The 24,187-nt window shown below is 38.0% G+C and overlaps 1 protein-coding gene and 1 pseudogene across 1 annotated transcript; one reads left to right on the forward strand and one right to left on the reverse strand.

Annotated features, from left to right (window-relative positions):
* Or5at1-ps1 (olfactory receptor family 5 subfamily AT member 1, pseudogene 1) lies at positions 119-1,240 on the forward strand (annotated as a pseudogene).
* Or5h17c (olfactory receptor family 5 subfamily H member 17C) lies at positions 6,879-7,808 on the reverse strand. Its single transcript, NM_001000050.1, has one exon. The coding sequence runs from the start codon at positions 7,806-7,808 to the stop codon at positions 6,879-6,881; it is 930 nt and encodes a 309-aa protein (NP_001000050.1).
* Positions 7,809-24,187: the final 16,379 nt, after the last annotated feature.

Here is a 24,187-nt window from a genome sequence, read left to right on the forward strand (position 1 = left end):
ACACATATATATATATATATATATATATATATATATGTTGGAGCTGGGGATCGAACCCAGGGCCTTGCAGTTGCTAGGCAAGGGCTCCACCACTGAGCTAAATCCCCAACACATATATATATATATATATATATATATATATATATATATATATATACATATATATATATATATATTTATATTTCAGCAGACAACTCTGAAGAACATGAAAAAGGAATATGTGACACAGCGAAAAGTTTATCTTAGAAGTATTCACTCATCAACCCCAGTGAAAAGTCCCTACTTCCTGGCACTTGTGATAACTATCCTCATCTCCTTTGCAGAGTATTTTAGTCCAATCAGCCTCATCCAAGGTGATACTCACATTCACATCCAAGTACTTGTCATTCAGCAATTCAACTTATGTTGATGGTTGTCTTTTGAATCATTGATCACCTTGTCATTTGAGACCACAACACTCTCTCTCTCTCTCTCTCTCTCTCTCTCTCTCTCTCTCTCTCTCTCTCTGAATGCTAAATATATTGTTTTCCTTTGCTTTCAGTGTAGTGTCACGTGCTTCCTCTTGATTCCAATGGCTAAGATTGCTACATAGCTATATGTGAACCTTTACTTTATCCAATAATTATGACCAATAGACAATGTTTCTACCTAGTGATTTTATCATTTGAGGGTGTTTTTCTTCATGTCTTAACATATGAGATACTTTTATTCAGACTTTCTGTTATTCCAAAGCAATACATCACTTTTATTGTGACTTTATGCTTTTAACAAAGATTTCCTGTTCTGATTCTTCTGTTAGCTTTTCGTTGATGTTTGGTTTAGCTAGTACAGTTTGCCTATCCACCATAGTGACTGTTCTATCATTTTATCCATGTACTCTATTTGCATTCTGAGAAAGTAAGTGATTCAAGGGTATAAAAATTGTCTTTACCTGTGGAGTCCATCTCCTATGTGTGTCTCTGTATTGTGTTTCTCTTCATGTATGCATGCCCTGCATCTAAATAAGCAGAACACTGAGGTTCAGTCCCTATTTTACACTATCATAATTCCTATGTTGAACTAGTTACCTACAGTCTAAAAAATAAATCATATTCAATGATGGAAAGCTGTTTAGATACTATAAAATATTTTCTTTTTAACACATTTAGGGAGGGTAAATCTGGAAATTTCTTGAAGTATGTTGAAAATTTTTCAAAAATAGTCCTCACATTTCTGACTCATCATCAGTAGTTGGACAATTGCTTTATTCCTATATACCCTCCAGAACATATAATAAAATTTAATTAAGTGTACAGTGAAAACTACGATGATAAAATAGGAAGCTAAATGAAAATTTTGTACCTGCGCGAATTCTTACCAAATCTTCTCTACCTTCCTATTCAACACAAATTTAAATTTACTCTCTTTTACTTTCTTTTTTCAAATATCAAATATAGATACTAATAAAATCCAAATTGTTCTGGGTTTTCACCATTCATCACATTCATTGTTCATGACCTTAGTACAAAAAAATGATGTCTTAGCAACTTTTATTAAACTGGAATTCTTCAGTGTTTATTAAAATTTTATTGGATATTTCTTTATTTATATTTCAAATGTTATTCCCTTTCATGGTTTCCCAGACCTAAGCCCCCTATCCCATCCTCCTACCCTTCTTCTAGAAGGGTCTTCCCTTTCCCAAACATCCTCTCTTTCTGCCCACCCCCTAACCTTCCCCTACACTGGGGTGCTCCAGCCATGATAGGACCAAGGCCTTCTCCTTCCATTGGTGCCCAATAAGGACACCTTCTGCTACATATGCAGCTGAAGCCATGGGTCAGTCCATGTATAGTCTTTGGGTAGTGGTTTAGTCCCTCGGAGATCCAGCTGGTTGACATTGCTGTTCTTATGGGGTTGCAAGCCCCTTCAGCTCTATCAATCCTTTCTCTATCCCTCCAATGGGGATCCCATTCTGAGTTCAATGGTTTGCTGCTAGCATTTGCCTCTGTATTTGACAAGCTCTGACTGTACCTCTTAGGAGACAGCTATATCTGGCTTCTGTCAGCATGTACTTCTTAGCTTCACCAATTTTATCTAGTTTTGGTGGCCATATATATGTATGTGTATATATATATATATATATATATATATATATATATATATATATATATAGACTGTATACCCATGTGTAGCAGACTTTGAATGGCCATTCATTTGACCTCTGCTCCAGACTTTGCCTCCATATCCCCTCCTATGAATATTTTTCTTCCCCTTTTAAGAAGGAGTGAAGCATCCACACTTTGACAATCCTTCTTCTTGAACTTCATGTCCTCTATGAATTGTATCTTGGGTAATTCAACCTTTGGGACTAATATCCACTTACCAGTGAGTACATACCATGTATTTTTTTTCTGCTATTGGGTTACCTCACTCAGGATAATATTTTCTAGCATAATCCCTTTGCATATGAATTTTAAGAAGTCATTATTTTTGATAGCTGAGTATAGTCCATTGTGTAAATGTACCACATTTTCTATACCCATTCCTCGGTAGAAGGTCATCTGGGTTCTTTCTACCTTCTGGCTATTATAAATAAGGCTAGTATAAAAATAGTGGAGCTTGAGTTGATCTTGTGTGTTGGAGCATCTTTTGGGTAATTGTCCAGCAATGGTATAGCTTGTTCCTCAGTTATTGCAATGTTCAGTTTTCTGAGGTACCTCCAGACTGATTTCCAGAGTGGTTGTACCAGTTTCCAACCCTACCAACAATGGAGGAATGTTCTGCTTTCTCCACATCCTTGCCAGCATCTGTCATCACCTGAAATTTTTTATCTTAACCATTCTGTCTGGTGTGAGGTAGAATCTCAGGGTTATTTTGATTTGCATTTCCCTGATGACTAAGGATGTTGAACATTTCTTTAGTTACTTTTCAGCCATTCCATATTCCTCAGGTGAGAGTTCTAGTTTTAGCTCTATACCTCAGCTGAGGAATATCGAATGACTGAGAATAACCTAAAGAAATATTCGCCTGCACCAAAATTCCATAGGGGAGAGAGCTGAATTCCAAGAAATGCAGACAATACTGAAAACTCAGGGGAGGCTTCCACTTCTTCTCACATTCCTTGTCCAAGAGGAACCTGCATAGTGGTCTCTGGATATAGGACTATAGGAGCAGTCAGCATCAGAAACCTGCTGGTTTCTTCCTGTCCCCAAAACTGAACTGAACCAGTCCCAGAGCTCCTTGCACTCAAATCCCAAGAGGGAGAGAGCTTGACCATCAGAAGTGCTGATATTCCTGAGAAATCAGAATAAGCAAATACTTTCTGCCCACATTCCTGACCTAAGGGGAAGTCACCTAATGCCATCTATACCCAGTAGGCACAAGGACCCAGGAGCAGTCAGGGTCAGGACCCTTTGGGTTTCTGCCTGTGCTGAGACCTAAAAGCCAATTGCCAGGAGCAACTAAACACCTGAGAGTAGAGGTAATACCAACACTTCTGCTCCAAGCAACCTGCCTGGAGGCTTCAGGTCACATAAACCCAGGAGCAGCTCTCTGTTCCCAGATCTGGTGGAAAGAAATCAGATTAACAGGAGTGTGAACCTGTCAGAGACTGCAAGACAGGTCAACACCAAAGACAACCTAATGGTAAGAGGCGAGTGCAGGAACATAAGCAACAGAAACCTAGACTACTTGTCATCATCAGAGTCCAGTTCTCCCACCAAAGCAAATACTGGATATCCAAAAACACCATAAAAGCATTTTGGATTTGAAATCTTATCTTATGTTAATGACAGAGGACTTTAAGAAGGGCATAAATAACTCTCTTTTACTTTCTGGCTTTCTTTTTATTGCTTATTTTATTGATTTATATTTCAAAAGTTGTCCCCCTTCTCAGTTTCCCACAGACCACCATCCCATCATCCCCTCTCCTCTGCCTCTATGATAGTGCTCACCCACCCACTTCTTCCTCACCTCACTACTATCCAACTCTTCTGCGACATCAGATCTCCACAGGACCAAGGTCCTCTCCTGCTATTGATACCTGAGAAGGACATCCTCTGCTACATATGCAGTTGGAGCCATGTGTACCCTTTGGTTGGTGGTTTAGCCCCTGAGAGCTCGGGGAGTGAGAGTGAGGAGGTTCTGGTTGGTTGATATTGTTGCAAAACCCTTCAGCTCCTTCAGTCTTTCCCCTAATTGCTCCATTGGGGTCATGCTCAGTCCAATAGTTGGCTGTGAACATCTGTATCTGTATTTGTCAGGCTCTGACAGAGCTTCTCAGGGGGCCCCTCTACCAGGCTCCTGTCAATAAGTACTTCTTGGCATCAGCAATAGTGTCTGGGTTTGGTGTCTGCAAATGGGTTGAATCCTCAGGTGGCCTTTCCTTCCATTCCTACTCCACTCTTTGTCCCTGTATTTCCTCTTGATAGGAAATAGCTTTCAAACAAAACAGGACATAAAACAATAAACAAAATGAAATAGAATACAAAAGGAGAGACACAACCCTCCTCAAATGGGTTCCCAGCACTGAGAGGGGAAAGATGACACTGAGTCACACTCATAATCAAGAAGTTATGTGCAACTGATAACAATGGGCAAAGGAATCATCCCCCACAGAAGATCCTAAACACATACACAAACAAAAGAAGCAGCCAGAATCAAACCAACCAACCAAACAAACAGCAACGAAAACTGGTAAGACCCAAATATGCCTAAATAAAGCAAAAAAGAAAACAAAAAGTCCATAAAAATACCATTTGGGTTCCTTTTGTGTTGGTCAACTACTGCTGGGCATGAGGCTTGGCCTAGATTATGCTTTATATATCCAGTGAGACTCCAATGAAAACTAGTGGAAAAGAAATAAATAAAATATGGGTCTGGTGGGGTTGGTGAGGTAGAGACATCCTTGTGGGAAGTGGGGTGGGTGTTGGGGGAGGAGGTTTGGGATATGAAACAGTTGGGGAGTGGAGCAGAAGGAGGGTGTAATCTAGAGTGTAAAAATAAATAATGAAAAAAAGATGGAAGAAAGAAAGAACTAAAGAAAGAAAGAAAGAAAGAAAGAAAGAAAGGAAGAAAGGAAGGAAGAGAGAGAGAAAGAAAGAAAGAAAGAAAGAAAGAAAGAAAGAAAGAAAGAAAGAAAGAAAGAAAGAAAGGAAGGAAGGAAGGAAGAAAGAAAGCAATAAAATGGTGCCTAAAGAAATGGTGCTACATCTACAAACTTGCAAACAAAGGGCAATAAAACACAAAAGAAGTCTAAATAATAAAAATGGGGGGGAACATCCTCAAAAATATCATTGAGTTTCTTTTGTATTGGACAACCACTCGAGCATGGGCCTCTCCTGGAATGTGATTGGTATAGCCAGCGAGACTCTATGGGAGAAGATTCCTTTGCCAGTGTATCAGGTGCACATAACTTCTGGATTATGAGTGTGACTCAGTGTCAGCTTCCCCCTCTCAGTGCTGGGAACCCATCTGTCCTGAACCTGTGCAGGTCTTGTACATACTGCCACTGTCTCTGTGATTTCATGTATAAAATCTCTTGTATGTTGCACACACTATCTTCCTGGAGTCATCTGTAACCTCTGGCTCTTTCAAACTTCTGCCTCTTCTTCTTATAGATTCCTGAACCATGAGAGGAGGAGTTTGAGGAAAACATTTCATCTTGAACTGAATGCTCCAATATCTCTCACTTTTTGCAGAATTTCCAGCCGATTCCCATGTACTGACATCTCTCACTTGCCTGTGTGTCTGTGTCTGTCTCACTCACTCATGCTTACCCTCTCTTCATTGCTAAACATTATAGATACATACACACATATGCATACATGTGTGTGTGTGTGTGTGTGTGTGTGTGTGTGTGTGTGTGATCTTTACGATGAGAGTATCAGTTTCAGTATGAAAATGTGTGTAACACCATTTTGGATAAATGGATAGTAAGTTAAGATCTGTAGGTGGATCATTTCTTATATGTAAAAATTCTGGAGAAAGTATCACTAATATCAAGGAATTTTTATTCCCAGACCCCTAAAAGGTGCTATGGAATCAAGTTCTCTTACCACTATTTGAATTGAAGGACTTTTTGTTCAAAGCTATCTGTCTGTGCAAGGCAAGTGAACAGATGTGTGGTTTGTGAGCTCAGTGTTTGGTTTTGTTTAGTTTAAGAGAAAATGAAAGTATTTTCTTCTTCTGGTGCCACTTTTATTTATTTTTCTAAGTTTATCTTAATTAGTTCTTCAGTGAATTTAATGAGTCAACCTGTGGATTGCTTTCAGAGAAAAAAATCAGTTCTTGCCTTAATACAAGAATGTAATGAGCTAAGACCATCTTCATACTGGTTGGCTCTATATAGCTTTGACTGTCTTTTCATTAATTCTTTTGACTATGTTCAGATATTTGCTCATTTACGTGTGATACATATGAGCCAAATTTCTTTAGCAATAATATTCACCTTTTACATAAAATATATCATGAAAGATATTTTTGGCTCTCAGGATTCCTGAGGTTTTCTTCTATGAACTCCCACACAAACCTGCCAATAACATAGAGTAAATGAAACGTGACTTTCATGCTGACTAACATAATTTTATCTCTAAAGTATCACACTCATGTGTTTTTGAGAGAAATAAAATAATTATAATGTTTGGTACATGGATAGCATAATAACATGAAATTGTAAATTGGTTAATAACTTTTGCTTTGATCATGATATAAGAACATGTATGCATATGAACAGTGAATACATATATCTATTAATTTATTAAAGAGATAATTGTATAATTAAATGAAATTCAATAATCTTGTCCAATATTTATAATTTCAAAATTATTTAAATGAAAAATATTTATATTAGACTCTAAAATATTGTGAATTTTAATAAAATTAGTCGATATTAATCAGATCTAAATCGTTATTTTCAACATTTTTTTCAGAGAATCTATGACTTGCTTGTTTCGGAGGCTGTAGATCATTGGATTTAATACGGGGACTATAACTGTGTAAAACAAAGAGAGGATCATGTCTTGAGGATCTACTTCTGAAGACGCGGGGTGCACATACATGAAGAGAAGAGGCCCGTAGTATAAAGATACAGACAAGAAATGGGCTCCACAGGTAGAGAAAGCTTTCCTTACACCCTTGTCAGACTTCTTTTTTAAAATTGTAAAGAGAATAAATGTGTAAGACGTAAGAATAGTCATAATGGTAAACACTTGTATTGAACCAGAGAAAATGAAAATCATCAGATAATTTAAAGAAGGATCAGTACAGGAAATTTTTAACAGTGGTATAGCATCGCAGTAAATATGATATAGTATGTTTGAATTACAGAAGGTTAATCTGGAGAAAAAGCTTTCATGAATCACAGCATGAAGAAAGCCACCTAAAAATGACAAGGCCAGTAAGCGAATGCATAATCTATTGGTCATAACTACTGGATAAAGCAAAGGATTGCATATAGCTGCATAGCGATCATAAGCCATTGCTGCCAAGAGAAAACATTCTGTGGTCACACTTATTGCAAAGGAAAAAAACTGTGTCTTGCATTCGGCGATAGAAATCACCTTGCCCTTGTCCAAAAGATTAAATAGCATCTTTGGTGTCACTGTGGATGATAACCAAGTATCCACAAAGGCTAAGTTACTAAGAAATAAGTACATGGGGATGTGAAGGTGAGGGTCATTCCAGATGAGAGTGATCAGACCAAGGTTCCCCACAATGGTCATGAGGTATATTACCAAGAACATTAGAAACAGGGGTGTTTTCCACTGTGGTTGGCATGTGAGGCCTGTGAGAATGAACTCTGACCATAGGGTTTCATTCTTCTTTTCCATGCTGTCATTGACTGTCTCCTGAAATTAAATGTGATGAATGTAAGATAGGTAGTGACTGGGAAAGATTTACATGAATATTGAAGGAGCTACTAGGGATGAAACAATATATCAAAATCCCCTCATAACCTGTATAATTCCATAACAGAAGGACTACTGGGAATCAAGAATAACAAATTTTTCAATTACATTAGTTGAGAAGCACATGGACACTGGAAATTTTGACTGTCTGTGGTAGATGAATATGAATAAAGCTATTGGAATATACTGAAGTATAAACTACATTGAGTGACTCATAAAGGGATTTGCACTTCATCTCTTAGGATTTAACTTCTAATGGGATTCACATGATACAGAATGATTTTTACAGATACACCTTTAAATAAATATTTTCAGGGCACAACAATGCTTTCAAGAATAATGCTGGAGTAAGGGACCCTAACCCAGACACAACTACTATTGAAAGACTGCCAAACAAATTCACCATATTAGTGTCCTACAAGGATATTTTATATAAAATATACATGGTTAAGAATGAGTGTAGCAATAAAGACAATTACAAAAATGCATTAGTAATATATTCTCTAATATAAATCTTTGCTGAAGCCAAGATAAGTGTATTGCTTAGTCCACACATTAGAAGGCAGGTGTCCTGATAGGGTGATGATTACGCAGGTTCAAGAGCTTTCAGTATACGTGATAACTAAGATTTGGTTATATAAGTGGAATCAAACGAAGCGAGGTAAATCATAGTGATCATACATCACTGACTCAGTCAGATCAGTGACCATCAAAGAGAATGAGAATTGCCTGTAACACACAGCACCAAAGGGGGTTACCCCATCAAATTTCTCACCTTAGCAATCAAGGAACAGTGCCCTCTAAATCAGCAAGAGCAAAGCTCATATGAACACAGAGAGACAGATGCAGCATGCACAGGGTCTCCATAGATCTGCACTGTTTGGCCTGTGTATTATGACCCAGTTTATAGGATTCCTGAATGTGTGATCAGTGGGTCTCTGCTTCCATTACCTTCTCTTGGCTTTTTTCCATCTGTTGGTTTGTCTGGTCCAACTTCAATGTAATAAGATTTGTTTTCTCATATTTTAGTTTGTGGTTTCTTGTTATCTCTTAGAAGCCTGTTCTTTTCTGTGAGATAAAGAAAAGGAGTAGCTCCAAATGAGAGGACAAGTGGGGAGGAACTGGGAGGTATAGAGGGATGGGAAATTGTAATTGGAATATATTATATGAAAAAAAGAATATATTTTTGATAAAATGAAAAATAACAAGTAAAAAAAATTCCAGGAAAGATTGTCTGCTCAACATCCAAGTGGAATATAGTTAGTTCTATGTCTTTATTAAACTCTAAATGAAACAATGGCTTGGTGCAAATAGAGAAGGAAGAAGCCGAGTTATGGTTAACCTACTCCACAGAGAATGTAAGAAAAAATATGTGGAGGAAAAGAGAGAACACTGAAAGGTTAAAGAACCTGTATTGTGGGTAGATTTCACTTATTCAATAGACACATAGAATCAGTCTCTAATTCATGAACATTTTTAATTGAGGGCTTTTATTGACTCAAGAAGCCCAAAAGGCTATAAACTCACCTTCTCACACCTCCTATACCTAGACGGAAAATTAGGGGGTTTAATCGAAGCTTTCCAAATCAAACCACACATGCATGCTGTGAAATACTTACTAAGAAATACAGAGCGACAAAGACAAAGAAACTGAATCTCAAAGACAAGCAAGGCAACAATTATAAGAACCGACCAAATGTATGTGGCACCACATTAATGGCATTTGTCTGGCTGATGGGTGACATCTCAAGCTAACAGCAATAGTGGGGGCTCTTACTTATATAGCCCTGGGATAAGGTTGGGGCTTGTGCATTGACTGCCTTGCTTTCCCCTCTTTGTATTTATTTTTCAATCTCTTTCCTCAGTGCTGTTCTATGTAAATTGTTCAGTATTCTAACCTTGGTCCCTAAATTAAGCAAAAGAAGCAAAAGATTCTAGGAAAAAATATTGAGCAAAAATTCTAAAGTGGGGGGCTATCCCAAAAGCTGTTGCCTGTACTTGGGTTATGTTCTCTGGCTGGGTGGCCTTGTCTGTCCTCAGTGGAAGAGGAAGTGCCTAGCCTTGCACAGATTGAAGTTCCAGAGTGGAGGGGATACCCAGGGGGGCACCTCCTCAGAGGAGAAATGGAAGAAGGGTTAAAATTTGGGGAGGGAGTGACTGAAGGGGCACTGACGAGTATGTAAAGTGAGTAAGTAAAAGTAAAGTCAAATTAAATCTGAAAAAAAATTCTATGAGCGTACTTGGGGCTCAAAATTTGAAACTTGTAGTTATAAAGAAAACACAAGTCTTCAAAAAACAAAATAAGCAAAAAATAAAACAACAAAAGCCCTCCAAGATGGGTGCAAACACCAAAATAAAGGCTCTGGTAGAACAAGAAATTGGTGGAGCTACTTGAGTGCAGAGAATGTGAAGATTTTGGTGGCTTTCATGGGAACAACTCTCTCTCGTGTGATGGAATTCAAAGCACATCAGAGAACAGATAGCCTGGGAGTGGGAAAATGTGCTCTAATGTTGGGAACAGGAAGAATCTGCACTCTGGGTTTGTGCCAGAGCCCAGTGGAGAAAGACTTTCTGGGGAGGGGTTTTCCTCTCTGATGCACTGCACAGGCAAATGTTAAAATCTGCCAGCAGATTTAGTAAAATGGAGCTCATTGGTGACCTGAATAAGTGATATATCCATGGTTTTTGAAGAAAATCCTGTCCGCATATCCCCAAAGAATTTGAAGTTGGAGGAGGAGAATAGAGACAGCAAGAGACAAAGTGTTTCTGAAGAATTTCAGTAGAGGCAGAAAACTGAAGATATTTGGGGATGAAAGAGACCAAGAGATGCCATATATTAGAAGAATATCCTGTGACCTCAGCTACCTGATCTATCGAATACTGGAAGACATGGGGCTCTGGAGAAGCTAAGGAAGTCAAACTTAGAAAGGCAGAGAGGAAGGAGAAATAGGAAGGGGTTAACACCCACCAGATATACCTAGTGCTGTTAACAATGCCATATTCTCACTTCCGTAGCAGGAGTTTCCCTTCATATTCGAAATAATTTCACATTTCTTAGTGAATTTGAAACTTGCACCAGAATAAAACTTTGATTTAAAAAAAAATGAATCTGCATTCTGCCTGGATCAGATATAACTCATTTAACTGCAGATCATTTTAATAAACTTTACAGAGAGGAGATCAGGGAATCAATAAAACTGGACAGAAAACCTTGAAAAGCAACTCACGGTGAGTTTAGGAAAACAAGGAAAGAATAAAATGGGCAAAGAACAGAAATATGTGGTTAAGGCAGAGCAGTCAAAGGAACAGAGCAAACGATTGAGGACAGGCTGAACACCATGAAAAGAACGGCATTGGAAGATTGGTGCACAGATTTGTCTTCACCCTAAAAGCATCAACATCGCCAGTCAACTTCTTCTCTATTAGCTATGGTTTTAGCCATGAATTCTGAATGCACGTAAAAGCCCTAATTTAAGTCTTTGCTTTACAAGTCATGCGGTTCTCAGAGAGATAGCATAGGCTGCCCGTCTTTCCCATAGCATTGTTGTTTATCCTTATACACGAAGGCAACATGAATACTAAATTTTCTAATACATATCATTGGACTCGCTAAAAGCATATATCTCAAATACTCTGCCACCACTAATAAAAAGAAAAGATTTGGTATGTGAAGTTGCTTCACTTCGGTCATATGTCATTATTCATACAGACGTATCAAAGGTCATGAGGTAAGTGTCATAGTCGTACAAAAAATTTAAATTTTACTATGGTCTTGTGACAATGATTGAAGAAGATTTAATCTAAAATTGTGCTTACATTGAAAGTGTTTCCCTCCACAGAAACCTGATTAAGGTAATATAAATGACCACCACCAGTAACTCCAGTGCCAGGATGTTTCATTTGGAGTTGTGTCCCCTCTACACAATTCCAAGCACTGAACAAGTGACATTGATCAACTTATTTCATGGGTGGATTCTTGTTAATCCATAAGTTCTAAAAAGAACAGTCAAACATTTCCTGGCACACATATATTTATATGTGCATGCATCTTACTTATATACATATAGCAAAAAATATTGTAAGACACAGTAAAAAATATAAAGTTAATCTTAAATCCAAAAAAGTAATCACAATGTATTATTAATGAAACACAATGGGTCATTTATCAAGACAATGAGGACTATTTCTCATGTAAGAGTCACAGCTTGATTATTTAAATCTCTTTGTAACGTTTTTATAAGTTCTACCTCATAAAATAGTCATTATGATTCACTCAGTAGGATACTAGACAAGTCAATTCATCAAAACTTCATTCTTATATCATCGGTAATTTTTCAAGTTTTAAGAAAATAGAATAACAGGATTCTGTCACTATTATCTCATTTAGCTGTTTTTATATTAATTTACTCTAATTAATACATCTGTACAATATTTTACTTTCATCTAAAATTTTAAAATATAAGAATTATTTCTACCTTACCTATATAGCGAGAGAGATGGCACATGATCTCTGAAAGCATTAGCTCTTCAAGATTGAAAAGAGAACAAGTGGAGTGCGATGGAAGGGTAGGAGGAAGGAAAGGGAAGGAATAAAGAAAAATAATTATATTTTAATTTCAAAAACTGTTTTCAATAATAAATTTTAAAAATATTATAAAACAGAATAAACCTTCTAAATTCACAGGACCAACGGCAACAAAAGCAGCAATCTTTTTCCCAACTCTTTCATTTCAGAGGCTCTGTTTCCAAGTCTCAGTGAGTGTGGCTTATATACAGTTGAAGTATAAGAACCAATGGCTGTGTCACTCTCTTCTTATTCCAAAGACAGAGGGAGTAGAAATTTGAAATTCCCTTGAGGACAAGAGGGCTCCCTGCAGGAAAAAGTGAAACTCTTCTACTAGAGTTTGAGAGTATGAGTACAGGCTGTTTCATATCCCAGTTTCATGTACCAGGATGGTACAGATCTGCCTGTAAAATGTGAGGACTTTCATGTGCATTCCCTAGGACACACAGAAGCTAAGCATGGCAGCACATGCCCTTGGTCTCTCTGATTGTAGAGTAAGCTAGTAGCAGAAAGAAGAGAATCCCCAGTTTACTTACATAACAAAGACAGCACACAGGAATAGAGCTTATTGTTTGGAAGAAATAAACTCTCAGGATGAAGCAGAGTAGTGAGAAGCTGGCTCATGACACACAAAGTATGATGCTGAAATTCTCCAATGGCACTGACTAGGAAACAGGGAGGTCAGGCCAGAACTGTCTGCTACCATTCAGCCCTGCCCCAGTGGCCTTATATCTTCCAAACAGGGCTCATTTCCAAAAGTTTCTATGACTTAAACCACAATGCCACCAGCTGGGAACCAAGTAATCAAACACATGATCTTTTGGGGGAAACTTTCATTCAAACCATAACACCCAGAAACCCTTTTATGTAATGCTCGGGAATAAGATAGAGAAAGAAAAGACAGCAGCCTCATGATCCCCCTGTAAGGAGATGTCCTAAGCAGCACGTTTCTCAATAGGCCCCACCTCTGCAATAGTTTTCTCTGCCCTTCAGAGAAAGGCTACAAATTTGGCCCTTAAATCATAGGATTTAGGGCCATGTTCAGAATCCAAATTCATTTAGTCTACCTACAAGATTTCCAATGCCTAGAAAGGAGGAGAGAGAGAGAGAGAGAGAGAGAGAGAGAGAGAGAGAGAGAGAGAGAGAGAGAGAGGAGCCTTGGCAGGTGATGTTAAGATTCTGCTCTGTGGAAAGAACTGGAAGAGCTTGAAGGGGCTCGAGACCCCATATGAACAACAATGCCAAGCAACCAGAGCTTCCAGGGACTAAGCCACTACCTAAAGCCTATACATGGACTGACCCTGGACTCTGACCCCATAGGTAGCAATGAATATCCTAGTAAGAGCACCAGTGGAAGGGGAAGCCCTGGGTCCTGCTAAGACTGAACCCCCAGTGAACTAGTCTATGGGTGGAGGGCGGCAATGGGGGGAGGGTTGGGAGGGGAACACAAATAAGGAAGGGGAGGGGGGAGGGGGATGTTTGCCCGGAAACCGGGAAAGGGAATAACACTCGAAATGTATATAAGAAATACTCAAGTTAATAATAATAAAAAAAAAAAAGATTCTGCTCTGTGTATTTACAGGCTGTTACCAATGTTCCTATGGGATGGATGGTACCGGGCTTTGTATGTTTAAGTGGGCAATTATATCTTACCAATTGGGTCAAAGATTGTGTTGTGTGTTCTTTTATGTGAGGGTTTGAGTGTAAGAAAATGTGCGGCTGAGATGTGTGTCCGCCAAGATATCTAGCAGATATCTTGGGACACCGTGGTGCGGACCAAGCAGGGAAATAGACAATTACTCATTTTTATTTTTATATTTTTACAACAACAGATGGCGAGCCAAGGTGATAGACAAGAATCTGCTAGTAATCCTGAGAGTTGAGAGAAAGTTTTTATTTTCTAAGTAAGAGGAGGCCGGTGCCATGTTAAGTCATGTGATATCTTAAGTGAGGAAATTCAAACAAAGAAATGGGGAAGCCACCTGGGCTGGCAGGCTGTAGGTTCCCTGCTGTGTGAGAAGTAATGGCAGATCAGAGAGTTAGAGATTAAAAGCTGCTTTTTAAAGAAAGTTGTTTAGAAAGTCTTTCAGGATACTCATATTCATTTTAATGTGGGCTCCATGGGAATTTTGGGTTGAAATCCTAGTTAGACAAGCTACTTCTTAATTACAGGTATGATTAAAAGGTGATTGAGTTTGTTTTTAGAAAGAAGAGAGTAAAGAGATTACCTGAATCAGGTGGGGATTTTCATCCACAGTTCAGAACTTAGATAGGGAAAAATTAGTCACTAACTCCAAGTAGAGAGTTGTGATGAATGTCTGTAACACCGGAGAGAGTGAATGCAGGCATATATTGTAGAAGTTATTAAGGTTAAAGAAAAATCTGTGGCTCTGGGTAGAGAGCTTAACAGCTGGATATATTTTGGGCTAAAGTCCTGAGTTTTAAGTTGTTTGTTGGTTTTAGAATTGATAGAAGGTGTTTAAGTTTGTTTTAAGGAGAGTACAGAGATTACCTGAATCACGTGGTGGAATCATTTGGGGATTTTCATCGATGGTTCAGAACTTAGATAGGGAAAAATTGCCCACTAACTCCAAGTAGAGAGTTGTGATAAATGTCTGTAACACTAGGGAGAGTGAATGCAGACATATATTATAGAAGATATTAAGGTTAAATAAAAATCTGTGGCTGCGGGTAGAGAGTTTGATAGATTGAGATATTTTGGGCTAAAGTCCTGGTTTGATTTGTTGCTTATTGATACTGAAATTGATAAAAGGTATTTGGTTTGTTTTATGAATTACCCCGCTAAAGGCCATATGGCTCATTGATGCCAGCTAGCGAGGGTTTGTGGTTACTTTTGATATTTACCACAACAGGAAGCTCGAATTCTCTTAACGTAGGCTCCACGGGAATTTTGGGTTAATTTCCTGATATCATAGAGTACAAAAGCCTATCAGGCTCATTGTTTAGCTTACTTCCTTTTTAAAAAATTGTTTAGTCTTCATTATGGGTGTGACTTTGAGTTTTATGATTATATTATTACTCTGGGAGGGAGTGCAAGATACAAGCTTTTCTGGTTTCAGACTAAGGAACACAGTATTTTGGGAGATAGATTTTTGTCTTTGTGTTTTTAAAAAGTGTGATTAGGCTCTAGAAATCTCACAGAGTCATACTGATCAGATTTGATAGAGGTAGACCACCTGAAAAATTTATTCAGGAGAATCAAACAAAAAGATATCTCAATTCTAAACTTTTGTCTTGAGAGTTGTATTTTACAGAGTGTGCCTTCTTGGAATCCTGGTCTCAAGAACTTTCAGCTGGGTCCAGTCAGGACACATCCTGCTACAGCATTTGCTTCATTCTTCCTACCCCCTACCCCTAAGGATATCTCAACACCCATGTACAGCTTGAAGAAGTTATGGAGGAGTCGTCGCCCCAATTCCGTGGACTTTGGGGGGCTGAAAGTGGTTATCCTAAAGTTGTTTTTATGAGGTACTTAAAATTGGTTGGAATTTAACAGGGAGGAATTAGCTAGATTGAATTGTATAGTCATAATCTCATTTGGTAACTAAGCTTAAATCATATCTTTGTTTTGGTATAGAATTTATTTGTCAAAAAGGTTTAAAAGAACAAGGTTTAGAGCCAGTCCTTCTATTGATGTCATTACAAACTTCTAAGTTGATTACGCCTGTGAGTTAAGATTCAAATAGCAAAGTCATAGCTCTGAGGTTGTGAGAGTACTTTCAAGATAAAATTTAGGATATGGAGACAACAGTCCAGATTGTCTTATGTAGATAGATGGTTTTCAAAAACGTCAGAAATCCACAAAATTTGAGATTTAAAGTTATTTATCTTTTGCTGAGACATATCTTCTCCTAACAGTTACCATTTGGCAGATTTAATGAAGAATGTGAACATCTCTACCTCCAGGTGAGGCAATACTTTGTGACTAGGCAGCCACTACACAAAACTGCCTGTTTCCATCTGCAAACTAATAGTGTCCAGAAAAGCACAAATTATGCAGAATTGTTGACTGATAAACCCTTCCAAGACATGGTGATCAGCTCTTCAAAATCTACAGTTCAAGAGTCTGTCAGTTGATTTTGGGCCAGAAGGCTGAAGACTTACGCTCACATGTTACTAACAGGGGACTGTGCTAGTGGAGATTTGTCTCTACAACCTCTCAGTTCTGGAAGCCGTGTTAGGCTTCCTTTGTGTATAGATATTTGGTCATTCTCAGATTTCTGACAGGGTCGAAGACTGCTTATAGTCTCATAGCCTATCTGGCTGTTTAACTCTAAATATACATATTTTATTGGATAGTTATCAGATAGAATACAAGCTAGCCAAGATATAATACAGGTTGTAAGCCTCTCTTAAGCTGGAATGGATAACTAAATGTTCTGTTTAACTGATATAGTCATGGACTGGGTGTTGAGTATATGGTATGTTTTATAAATTGTAGAATGGTAATAATTGTACTCAATTTATATATAAGTGAAAAGGCTTTTTAACTGGAAAAAAAGGGGGAAATGTTGTGGTTTGCCCTGAAGTTATCTGTATTTTGATGCTAATTCCACTGCCCCAAAGACAGCTGCCTAGTCAGGTACTCAGAACTCAGGTGAGTTCACCAGAACCACCTCCCCATTGAATTTGTAAAGTACAGGTGAGGGGCAGGTATAGGATAGAAGGAGGCCTGTCATTGGAGGAGAAGGAAGGATGAGCGGGAGAGAAGTTTGAAGGAAGGGGAAGAGACAGATAGGAGGAGAGACAGAGGGGGGAGAAGCCATGGCAGGTAATGTTAAGATTCTGCTCTGTGTATTTACAGGTTGTTATCAATGTTCCTAAAGGATGGATGGTACCGGGCTTTGTATGTTTAAGTGGGCAATTATATCTTACCAATTGGGTCAAAGATTATTGTGTTGTGTGTTCTTTTATGTGAGGGTTTGAGTGTAAGAAAGTGTGCGGCTGAGATGTGTGTCCGCCAAGATATCTAGCAGATATCTTGGGACACCATGGTGTGGACCGAGTGGGGAAATAGACAACTACTCATTTTTATTTTTATATTTTTACAACAACAAAATTCTGTCTCTTTTGCTTCCTGTATTATCATATGTGCAGTCAGTTATCTGCCTATGGAGGAATGTTACACAGTTGTGTTAAATAGCTATTATCATTAAATGATTGTATCTCTGGGGGAAAAAAAGATTTCCAATGCCTTTACTGTTCTGAGTATAAATCAAATAAAACCAAACAGCAAAGAAAAAACACAAGATACCAAGTTATATGTTTCCAAGATACATTATGACGGGTGTCTGAATTTTTCCTATTGTTGTGAAAAGAAATAATGACCAAGTCAACTTGTAGAAAAAGTTTACTGAGGTCATGCTTACAGTCTCAGACAATTAGTCCATGACCATCATCATGGACAGCATGGCAGCAGGCAGAAAGGCTTGGGTATTTAGCAGTACATGAAAAATTACATGTAGATGCAGATGGTGGAAGTGTTTTGGAAGGTTTGGGCACTGTGGCCTTATTGGGATATGTGTCAGTGTAAATTAGTTTGATGTTTTCAAAGTTTACTTCAAGTTGCTTCTGTCTGCTTTTTTTGCATCCAAATTATTTTCAAGTGGAACACAAATGTTCTCAACCATGTTTCAAATAGGATCTATATTTCCATCTGAAATGTTATCCATGTTGACTCTATTTTAAGAATTCTATCACCTTCCCAGTCATTTGATCTTTCTTACAGTTGAAAAAGACAAAACGAACAAACAAAAACCCTAAAACCTTTCCTTAACCTTCCTTCATAAAATTTTAGGCATTTTTAGCATGCTACTAAAATTTTTGAAGCTTCTTCTAAGAACAAATTTCAAAATTATTCTCAACCACATTGAGGCACAGTCACAACAATAACCCCACCACCTTCTTGGTACCAAGGGGTGTGTGTGTGTGTGTGTGTGTGTGTGTGTGTGTGTGTGTGTGTGTGATCCATATATATATATATATATATATATATATATATATATATATATATATGATTTGTACTGATTTTTAATTTTAGTCAGTTTTCCATTAACACAGCAAATACTTTGGAGAAAAAAACTTAGAAAGAAAAAGTTATTTTTTGTATCTTTACATAGGTTGTTTTCCAATCTTAGTACGCAGTTCCGGCAAATGGTTTACAGAGAAACATTAGCAGCTAGATGGGCTTGTGTCTGAATGACCTATGGACTTTTCATGGTCTATTAAGTTACTTTGCAAGAAAAATGCTCATTAGTGAGTATTTTTCCTATACTCTATCATAAATTGGACATGCAGATTGGTGTCCCATAAAATTAAATATACCAGGCTGGCTTAAGTTACCCATGAAGACAGAAGGAGTGTTGATTCAACTATACACCGTTCCGTCTTCCCTTATATTATGTCCTCTTTCATGTCTTACATGTACAGCCTCAAGTGGAGTTTGTCCTGAAAAACTAGCAGTTAACATGAGGAATCAGTCTGCACACAAATGGTTCTGTGCTTTATTCAACTTTGTAGTAGTCGATGCCTACATCATTACAAAACTTTTGGGGAAATTCTTCTATGTAGCAGAACTCTCAGCACTGAAATTAGTTGTAAAATTTCTTAGGAAAGATATTTGACCAGATGTTCAAATATATCAGTTTTATCAGCTAGAGTTAACAGTTTGGTTGAAGTTTAAAGAACTTGAAAAGAGGGGCTGGGGATTTAGCTCAGTGGTAGAGCGCTTACCTAGGAAGCTCAAGGCCCTGGGTTCGGTCCCCAGCTCCGAAAAAAAGAACCAAAAAAAAAAAAGTTTATGGAATAGAATTGAAGACCCAGAAATGAACCCACACACCTATGGTCACTTGATTTTTGACAAAGGAGCCAAAACCATCCAATGGAAAAAAGATAGCATTTTCAGCAAATGGTGCTGGTTCAACTGGAGGGCAACTTGTAGAAGAATGCAGATCGATCCATCCTTATCACCCTGTACAAAGCTTAAGTCCAAGTGGATCAAGGACCTCCACATCAAACCAGACACACTCAAACTAATAGAGGAAAAACTAGGGAAGCATCTGGAACACATGGGCACTGGAAAAAATTTCCTGAACAAAACACCAATGGCTTATGCTCTAAGATCAAGAATGGACAAATGGGATCTCATAAAACTGCAAAGCTTCTGTAAGGCAAAGGACACTGTGGTTAGGACAAAACAGCAACCAACAGTTTGGGAAAAGATCTTTACCAATCCTACAACAGATAGAGGCCTTATATCCAAAATATACAAAGAACTCAAGAAGTTAGACCGCTGGGAAACAAATAACCCTATTAAAAAATGGGGTTCAGAGCTAAACAAAGAATTCACAGCTGAGGAATGCCGAATGGCTGAGAAACACCTAAAGAAATGTTCAACATCTTTAGTCATAAGGGAAATGCAAATCAAAACAACCCTGAGATTTCACCTCACACCAGTGAGAATGGCTAAGATCAAAAACTCAGGTGACAGCAGATGCTGGCGAGGATGTGGAGAAAAGGAACACTCCTCCATTGTTGGTGGGATTGCAGACTGGTAAAACCATTCTGGAAATCAGTCTGGAGGTTCCTCAGAAAATTGGACATTGAACTGCCTGAGGATCCAGCTATACCTCTCTTGGGCATATACCCAAAAGATGCCTCAACATATAAAAGAGACACGTGCTCCACTATGTTCATCGCAGCCTTATTTATAATAGCCAGAAACTGGAAAGAACCCAGATGCCCTTCAACAGAGGAATGGATACAGAAAATGTGGTACATCTACACAATGGAATATTACTCAGCTATCAAAAACAATGACTTTATGAAATTCGTAGGCAAATGGTTGGAACTGGAAAATATCATCCTGAGTGAGCTAACCCAATCACAGAAAGACATACATGGTATGCACTCATTGATAAGTGGCTATTAGCCCAAATGCTTGAATTACCCTAGATCCCTAGAACAAACGAAACTCAAGACGGATGATCAAAAAGTGAATGCTTCACTCCTTCTTTAAATGAGGAAAAAGAATACCCTTGGCAGGGAAGGGAGAGGCAAAGATTAAAACAGAGACTGAAGGAACACCCATTCAGAGCCTGCCCCACATGTGGCCCATACATATACAGCCACCCAATTAGACAAGATGGATGAAGCAAAGAAGTGCAGACCTACAGGAGCCGGATGTAGATCGCTCCTGAGAGACACAGCCAGAATACAGCAAATACAGAGGCGAATGCCAGCAGCAAACCACTGAACTGAGAATAGGTCCCCCGTTGAAGGAATCAGAGAAAGAACTGGAAGAGCTTGAAGGGGCTCGAGACCAATGCCAAGCAACCAGAGCTTCCAGGGACTAAGCCACTACCTAAAGACTATACATGGACTGACCCTGGACTCTGATCCCATAGGTAGCAATGAATATCCTAGTAAGAGCACCAGTGGAAGGGGAAGCCCTGGGTCCTGCTAAGACTGAACCCCCAGTGAACTAGACTATGGGGGGAGGGCGGCAATGGGGGGAGGGTTGTGAGGGGAACACCCATAAGGAAGGGGAGGGGAGAGGGGGATGTTTGCCCGGAAACCGGGAAAGGGAATAACACTTGAAATGTATATAAGAAATACTCAAGTTAATAAAAAAAAAAAGTAAAAAAAAAAAACAAAACAAAAAAAAAAAGAACTTGAAAAGAACATGGTTCAAAAAAAATATGTGAGAAAGGCCTGTTAATGTATGTAGCACAGTGGAACAGTATTTGCCTAGCATTAAGGAGACCCTGAGTGAGTTCAATACCCATCACTACACACAAAAAGGAATATTGTATGAAAATTCAAATAAAATTACATCATTTGAGGCCAACTAATGACAAATATTTTGTATTCTACATAAATACTCAAGAGGTGTCTACAACAAAAGAGAAAATTAGCACCTTGAAGACAGAATGACTCATTCTTTAGTCACCATTCCAGTCTCTTTCTTCAGTATCCAGTCATCACTCAACATGCATGAGAAAAATATGGCCTTCATGGTGATGAGACTTACTCATGCTCTCAGTATCCTGAAGTTTCATGCAGAAAACAAAATTGTTTTTGAGCACTGTTAAGTACCCAGTATATCAACTATCAATATCAAAAAATGCTGAATTCTCTCCCACCTTTCCCAAGGTAAACGTGAGTTACATTGCTTGTGTTGGTCAACTTCCATCATGGAAGGCAAAGTACTTAATTTGCCCTTACATAAATGGTTTGTCTAGATATTAATATATAGTCCATGCTTGAAATATTGCCTGAAATAATATTGGTGGATATATAGAATTCCTTATCCTCTGGAATTCTCTCCCCAGCTTCTCCCAAATAAATACTTCTCATTTGTGTCCACCAACTCTGTACTCTCTCTTCTTCAGGACCTTGTCCAACTTCCCCTCTGTATGGTAAGATTCTGTTTGGCTTGAGCTTCTGCAGTAGTTAGTCACAGCTTCTGTCTATTCATAGTGTATCCACCCTATTGTGTCCAGAAAAGATAATTTCCTTGCAACCATCTACAACCTCCTGCTCTTCATATCCATTGACTTCCTATTTCTAAGTGATTGTTGAGCCTTAGTAAGAGGAAATAGGATAAATATGTTATACTTAAGACTAAACATCTGGCAGACTTTCATCCCTTACTCCTTGAAAAGTTGTGGGTATCTGTGTTTATCACCATCTGGTTTAACTAAAAAAGAATCTTCTCTGATAAAGATGAGGAGATACACTGATCTATGGGTATCAAGTGAAATACCTAGGAGGTAATTTAGTACTATTTTCCTTTAGTAGAATAATAATGATAAGACCAGCTCTTGGTTTCAATAATCATGGCAGCCACAGCTTTTATCTTCTGTTATAGATTTTAAGTTCAATCAGAAAGTTGCTATACACGAGAGTATAATTCTGAATGCTCTCAAAAGAGAAATGTAAACACAAAACCAGCCACAAGATTTGTATCTACTGTAGTGTCCTGCTTAAAACATATGCTAAGGCAATGATAGCACAAAGCTAACAGGGTTAACTATCCAACAACTGATTTATCTTAAGACCCACTCCCGCAAGAATATATTAGAAAGCTGTGAAAATAGAAATGGACCACTGGGGGAACATATAACCAGAGAGAAGAGACAGTAAAATTTGGGTAAAATGAAAATAGACACAGGGAATATTAGGCACAAAAATTTTCAATAATGGTGTAGGGGGTAGAAAAGTTAGGGGTGTTAGAAAGGTTAACCTAAATGAAAGCTATAACCTAAAGAAAGGGTTAACCTAAAGAAAAGATGTGTGGAAAACTATATGGAAATCTATAATGTTACAAAATAAGTAAAAACAAAGTGTTAAACTATATGGGATAACAGAATACATGTGACACAAGATAGTGGAATAAATACTCCAGGATAAATTTTAAATGGAATAGAGGCAGGAAATGCAAGATAAGAGAGAATGAAGCAAGTTATTTTAAACTAATGATATATGAGTAAGACTTTTGAAAGACAAGGGGTTGTAAGGTAATTTTAAAATTTTATTTTTAAAAGAAATTTGGGCAAAGGAATCCTACACAATCTTGATTACAGAAGATGTTGGTTATTACGTGACAATCTCAGTGCCAGGCACAGGAGTTATTGGCCAGGGAACTTAATAACACAGGTTATTTCCATTATTCTTAGTACTCAACCATAACCTACTGTAAGATAACACACATTTTGGTTGTAGAACATTTGTATCACTTTGAACTCTTTTTGTTGTCTAATTGCTCTGGCCAAGACTTCAAGTACTTTATTGAATAGATAGAGAAAGAGTGGCCAGCCTTTTCTAGTCCCTGATTTTAGTGGAATTGCTTCAAGTTTCTCTCTATTTAATTTGATCTTGGCTACTGGTTTGCTGTATATTGCTTTTACTATTTTTAGGTATGGGCCTTGAATTCCTGAACTTTCCAAGACTTTTATCATGAAGGGGTGTTGAATTTTGTCAAATGCTTTCTCGACATCTAATGAAATGATCATGTGGTTTTTTTTCTTGAGTTTGTTTATATAGTAGATTACGATGAAGAGTTCCATATATTGAGCCAGCCTTAGATGAAGCCTACTTGATCATGGTGAATGATCATGTCAATGTGTTCTTAGATTCAGTTTTTGAGAATTTTAGTGAGTATTTTTGCATTGATATTCATGAGGGAAATTGGTCTGAGTTCTCTTTGTAGGGTCGCTGTGTGGTTTAGATAAAAGCACGAAAGAATGAATTGGGTAGTGTTCCTTCTGTTTCTACTTTGTGGAATAGTTTGAAGAGTATTGGTATTAGGTCTTTCTTTTTTTTTTTTTTCTTTTTTTTTTTTCTGAAGGCTTGGCCTACCTTGTCTTGGCAAAGTTTGAAAGTCTACTTCCTCTGTGTCCTGCCTATTCATGGTTTGGAAGCATGCTGTCAGCAGCTGAAGCAGGACAACTTTTGTCTGATGGATAGGTTTCCCACATTTGAAGCAAACTCCATAAGCAGGTTCTTCAGTGCCCATGCTCTTCCTTGAAGTAGTATAGGAGAGTTGCCAGGACCAGACTTGTCTCACCATCAAAAAGGCTTATTATTAAAACATTTTAAATGACATATTCTATAGAATTCTGAAGGGGTTGAACACCATCTATCTATCTATAGTATATTTGAATAGGTAAAGGTTGCTTGTTTCTACAGGAGGGTAAATAAGTCTTATTTCTTT

The sequence above is a fragment of the Rattus norvegicus genome, chromosome 11 (assembly GCF_036323735.1).
Source record: "Rattus norvegicus strain BN/NHsdMcwi chromosome 11, GRCr8, whole genome shotgun sequence".
Lineage (NCBI taxonomy): Eukaryota > Metazoa > Chordata > Mammalia > Rodentia > Muridae > Rattus > Rattus norvegicus.

Bases quoted from the DNA above. Each gene is read 5' to 3' on its own strand.
- Or5h17c (NM_001000050.1), bottom strand. From the start codon at position 7,808: ATGGAAAAGAAGAATGAAACCCTATGGTCAGAGTTCATTCTCACAGGC.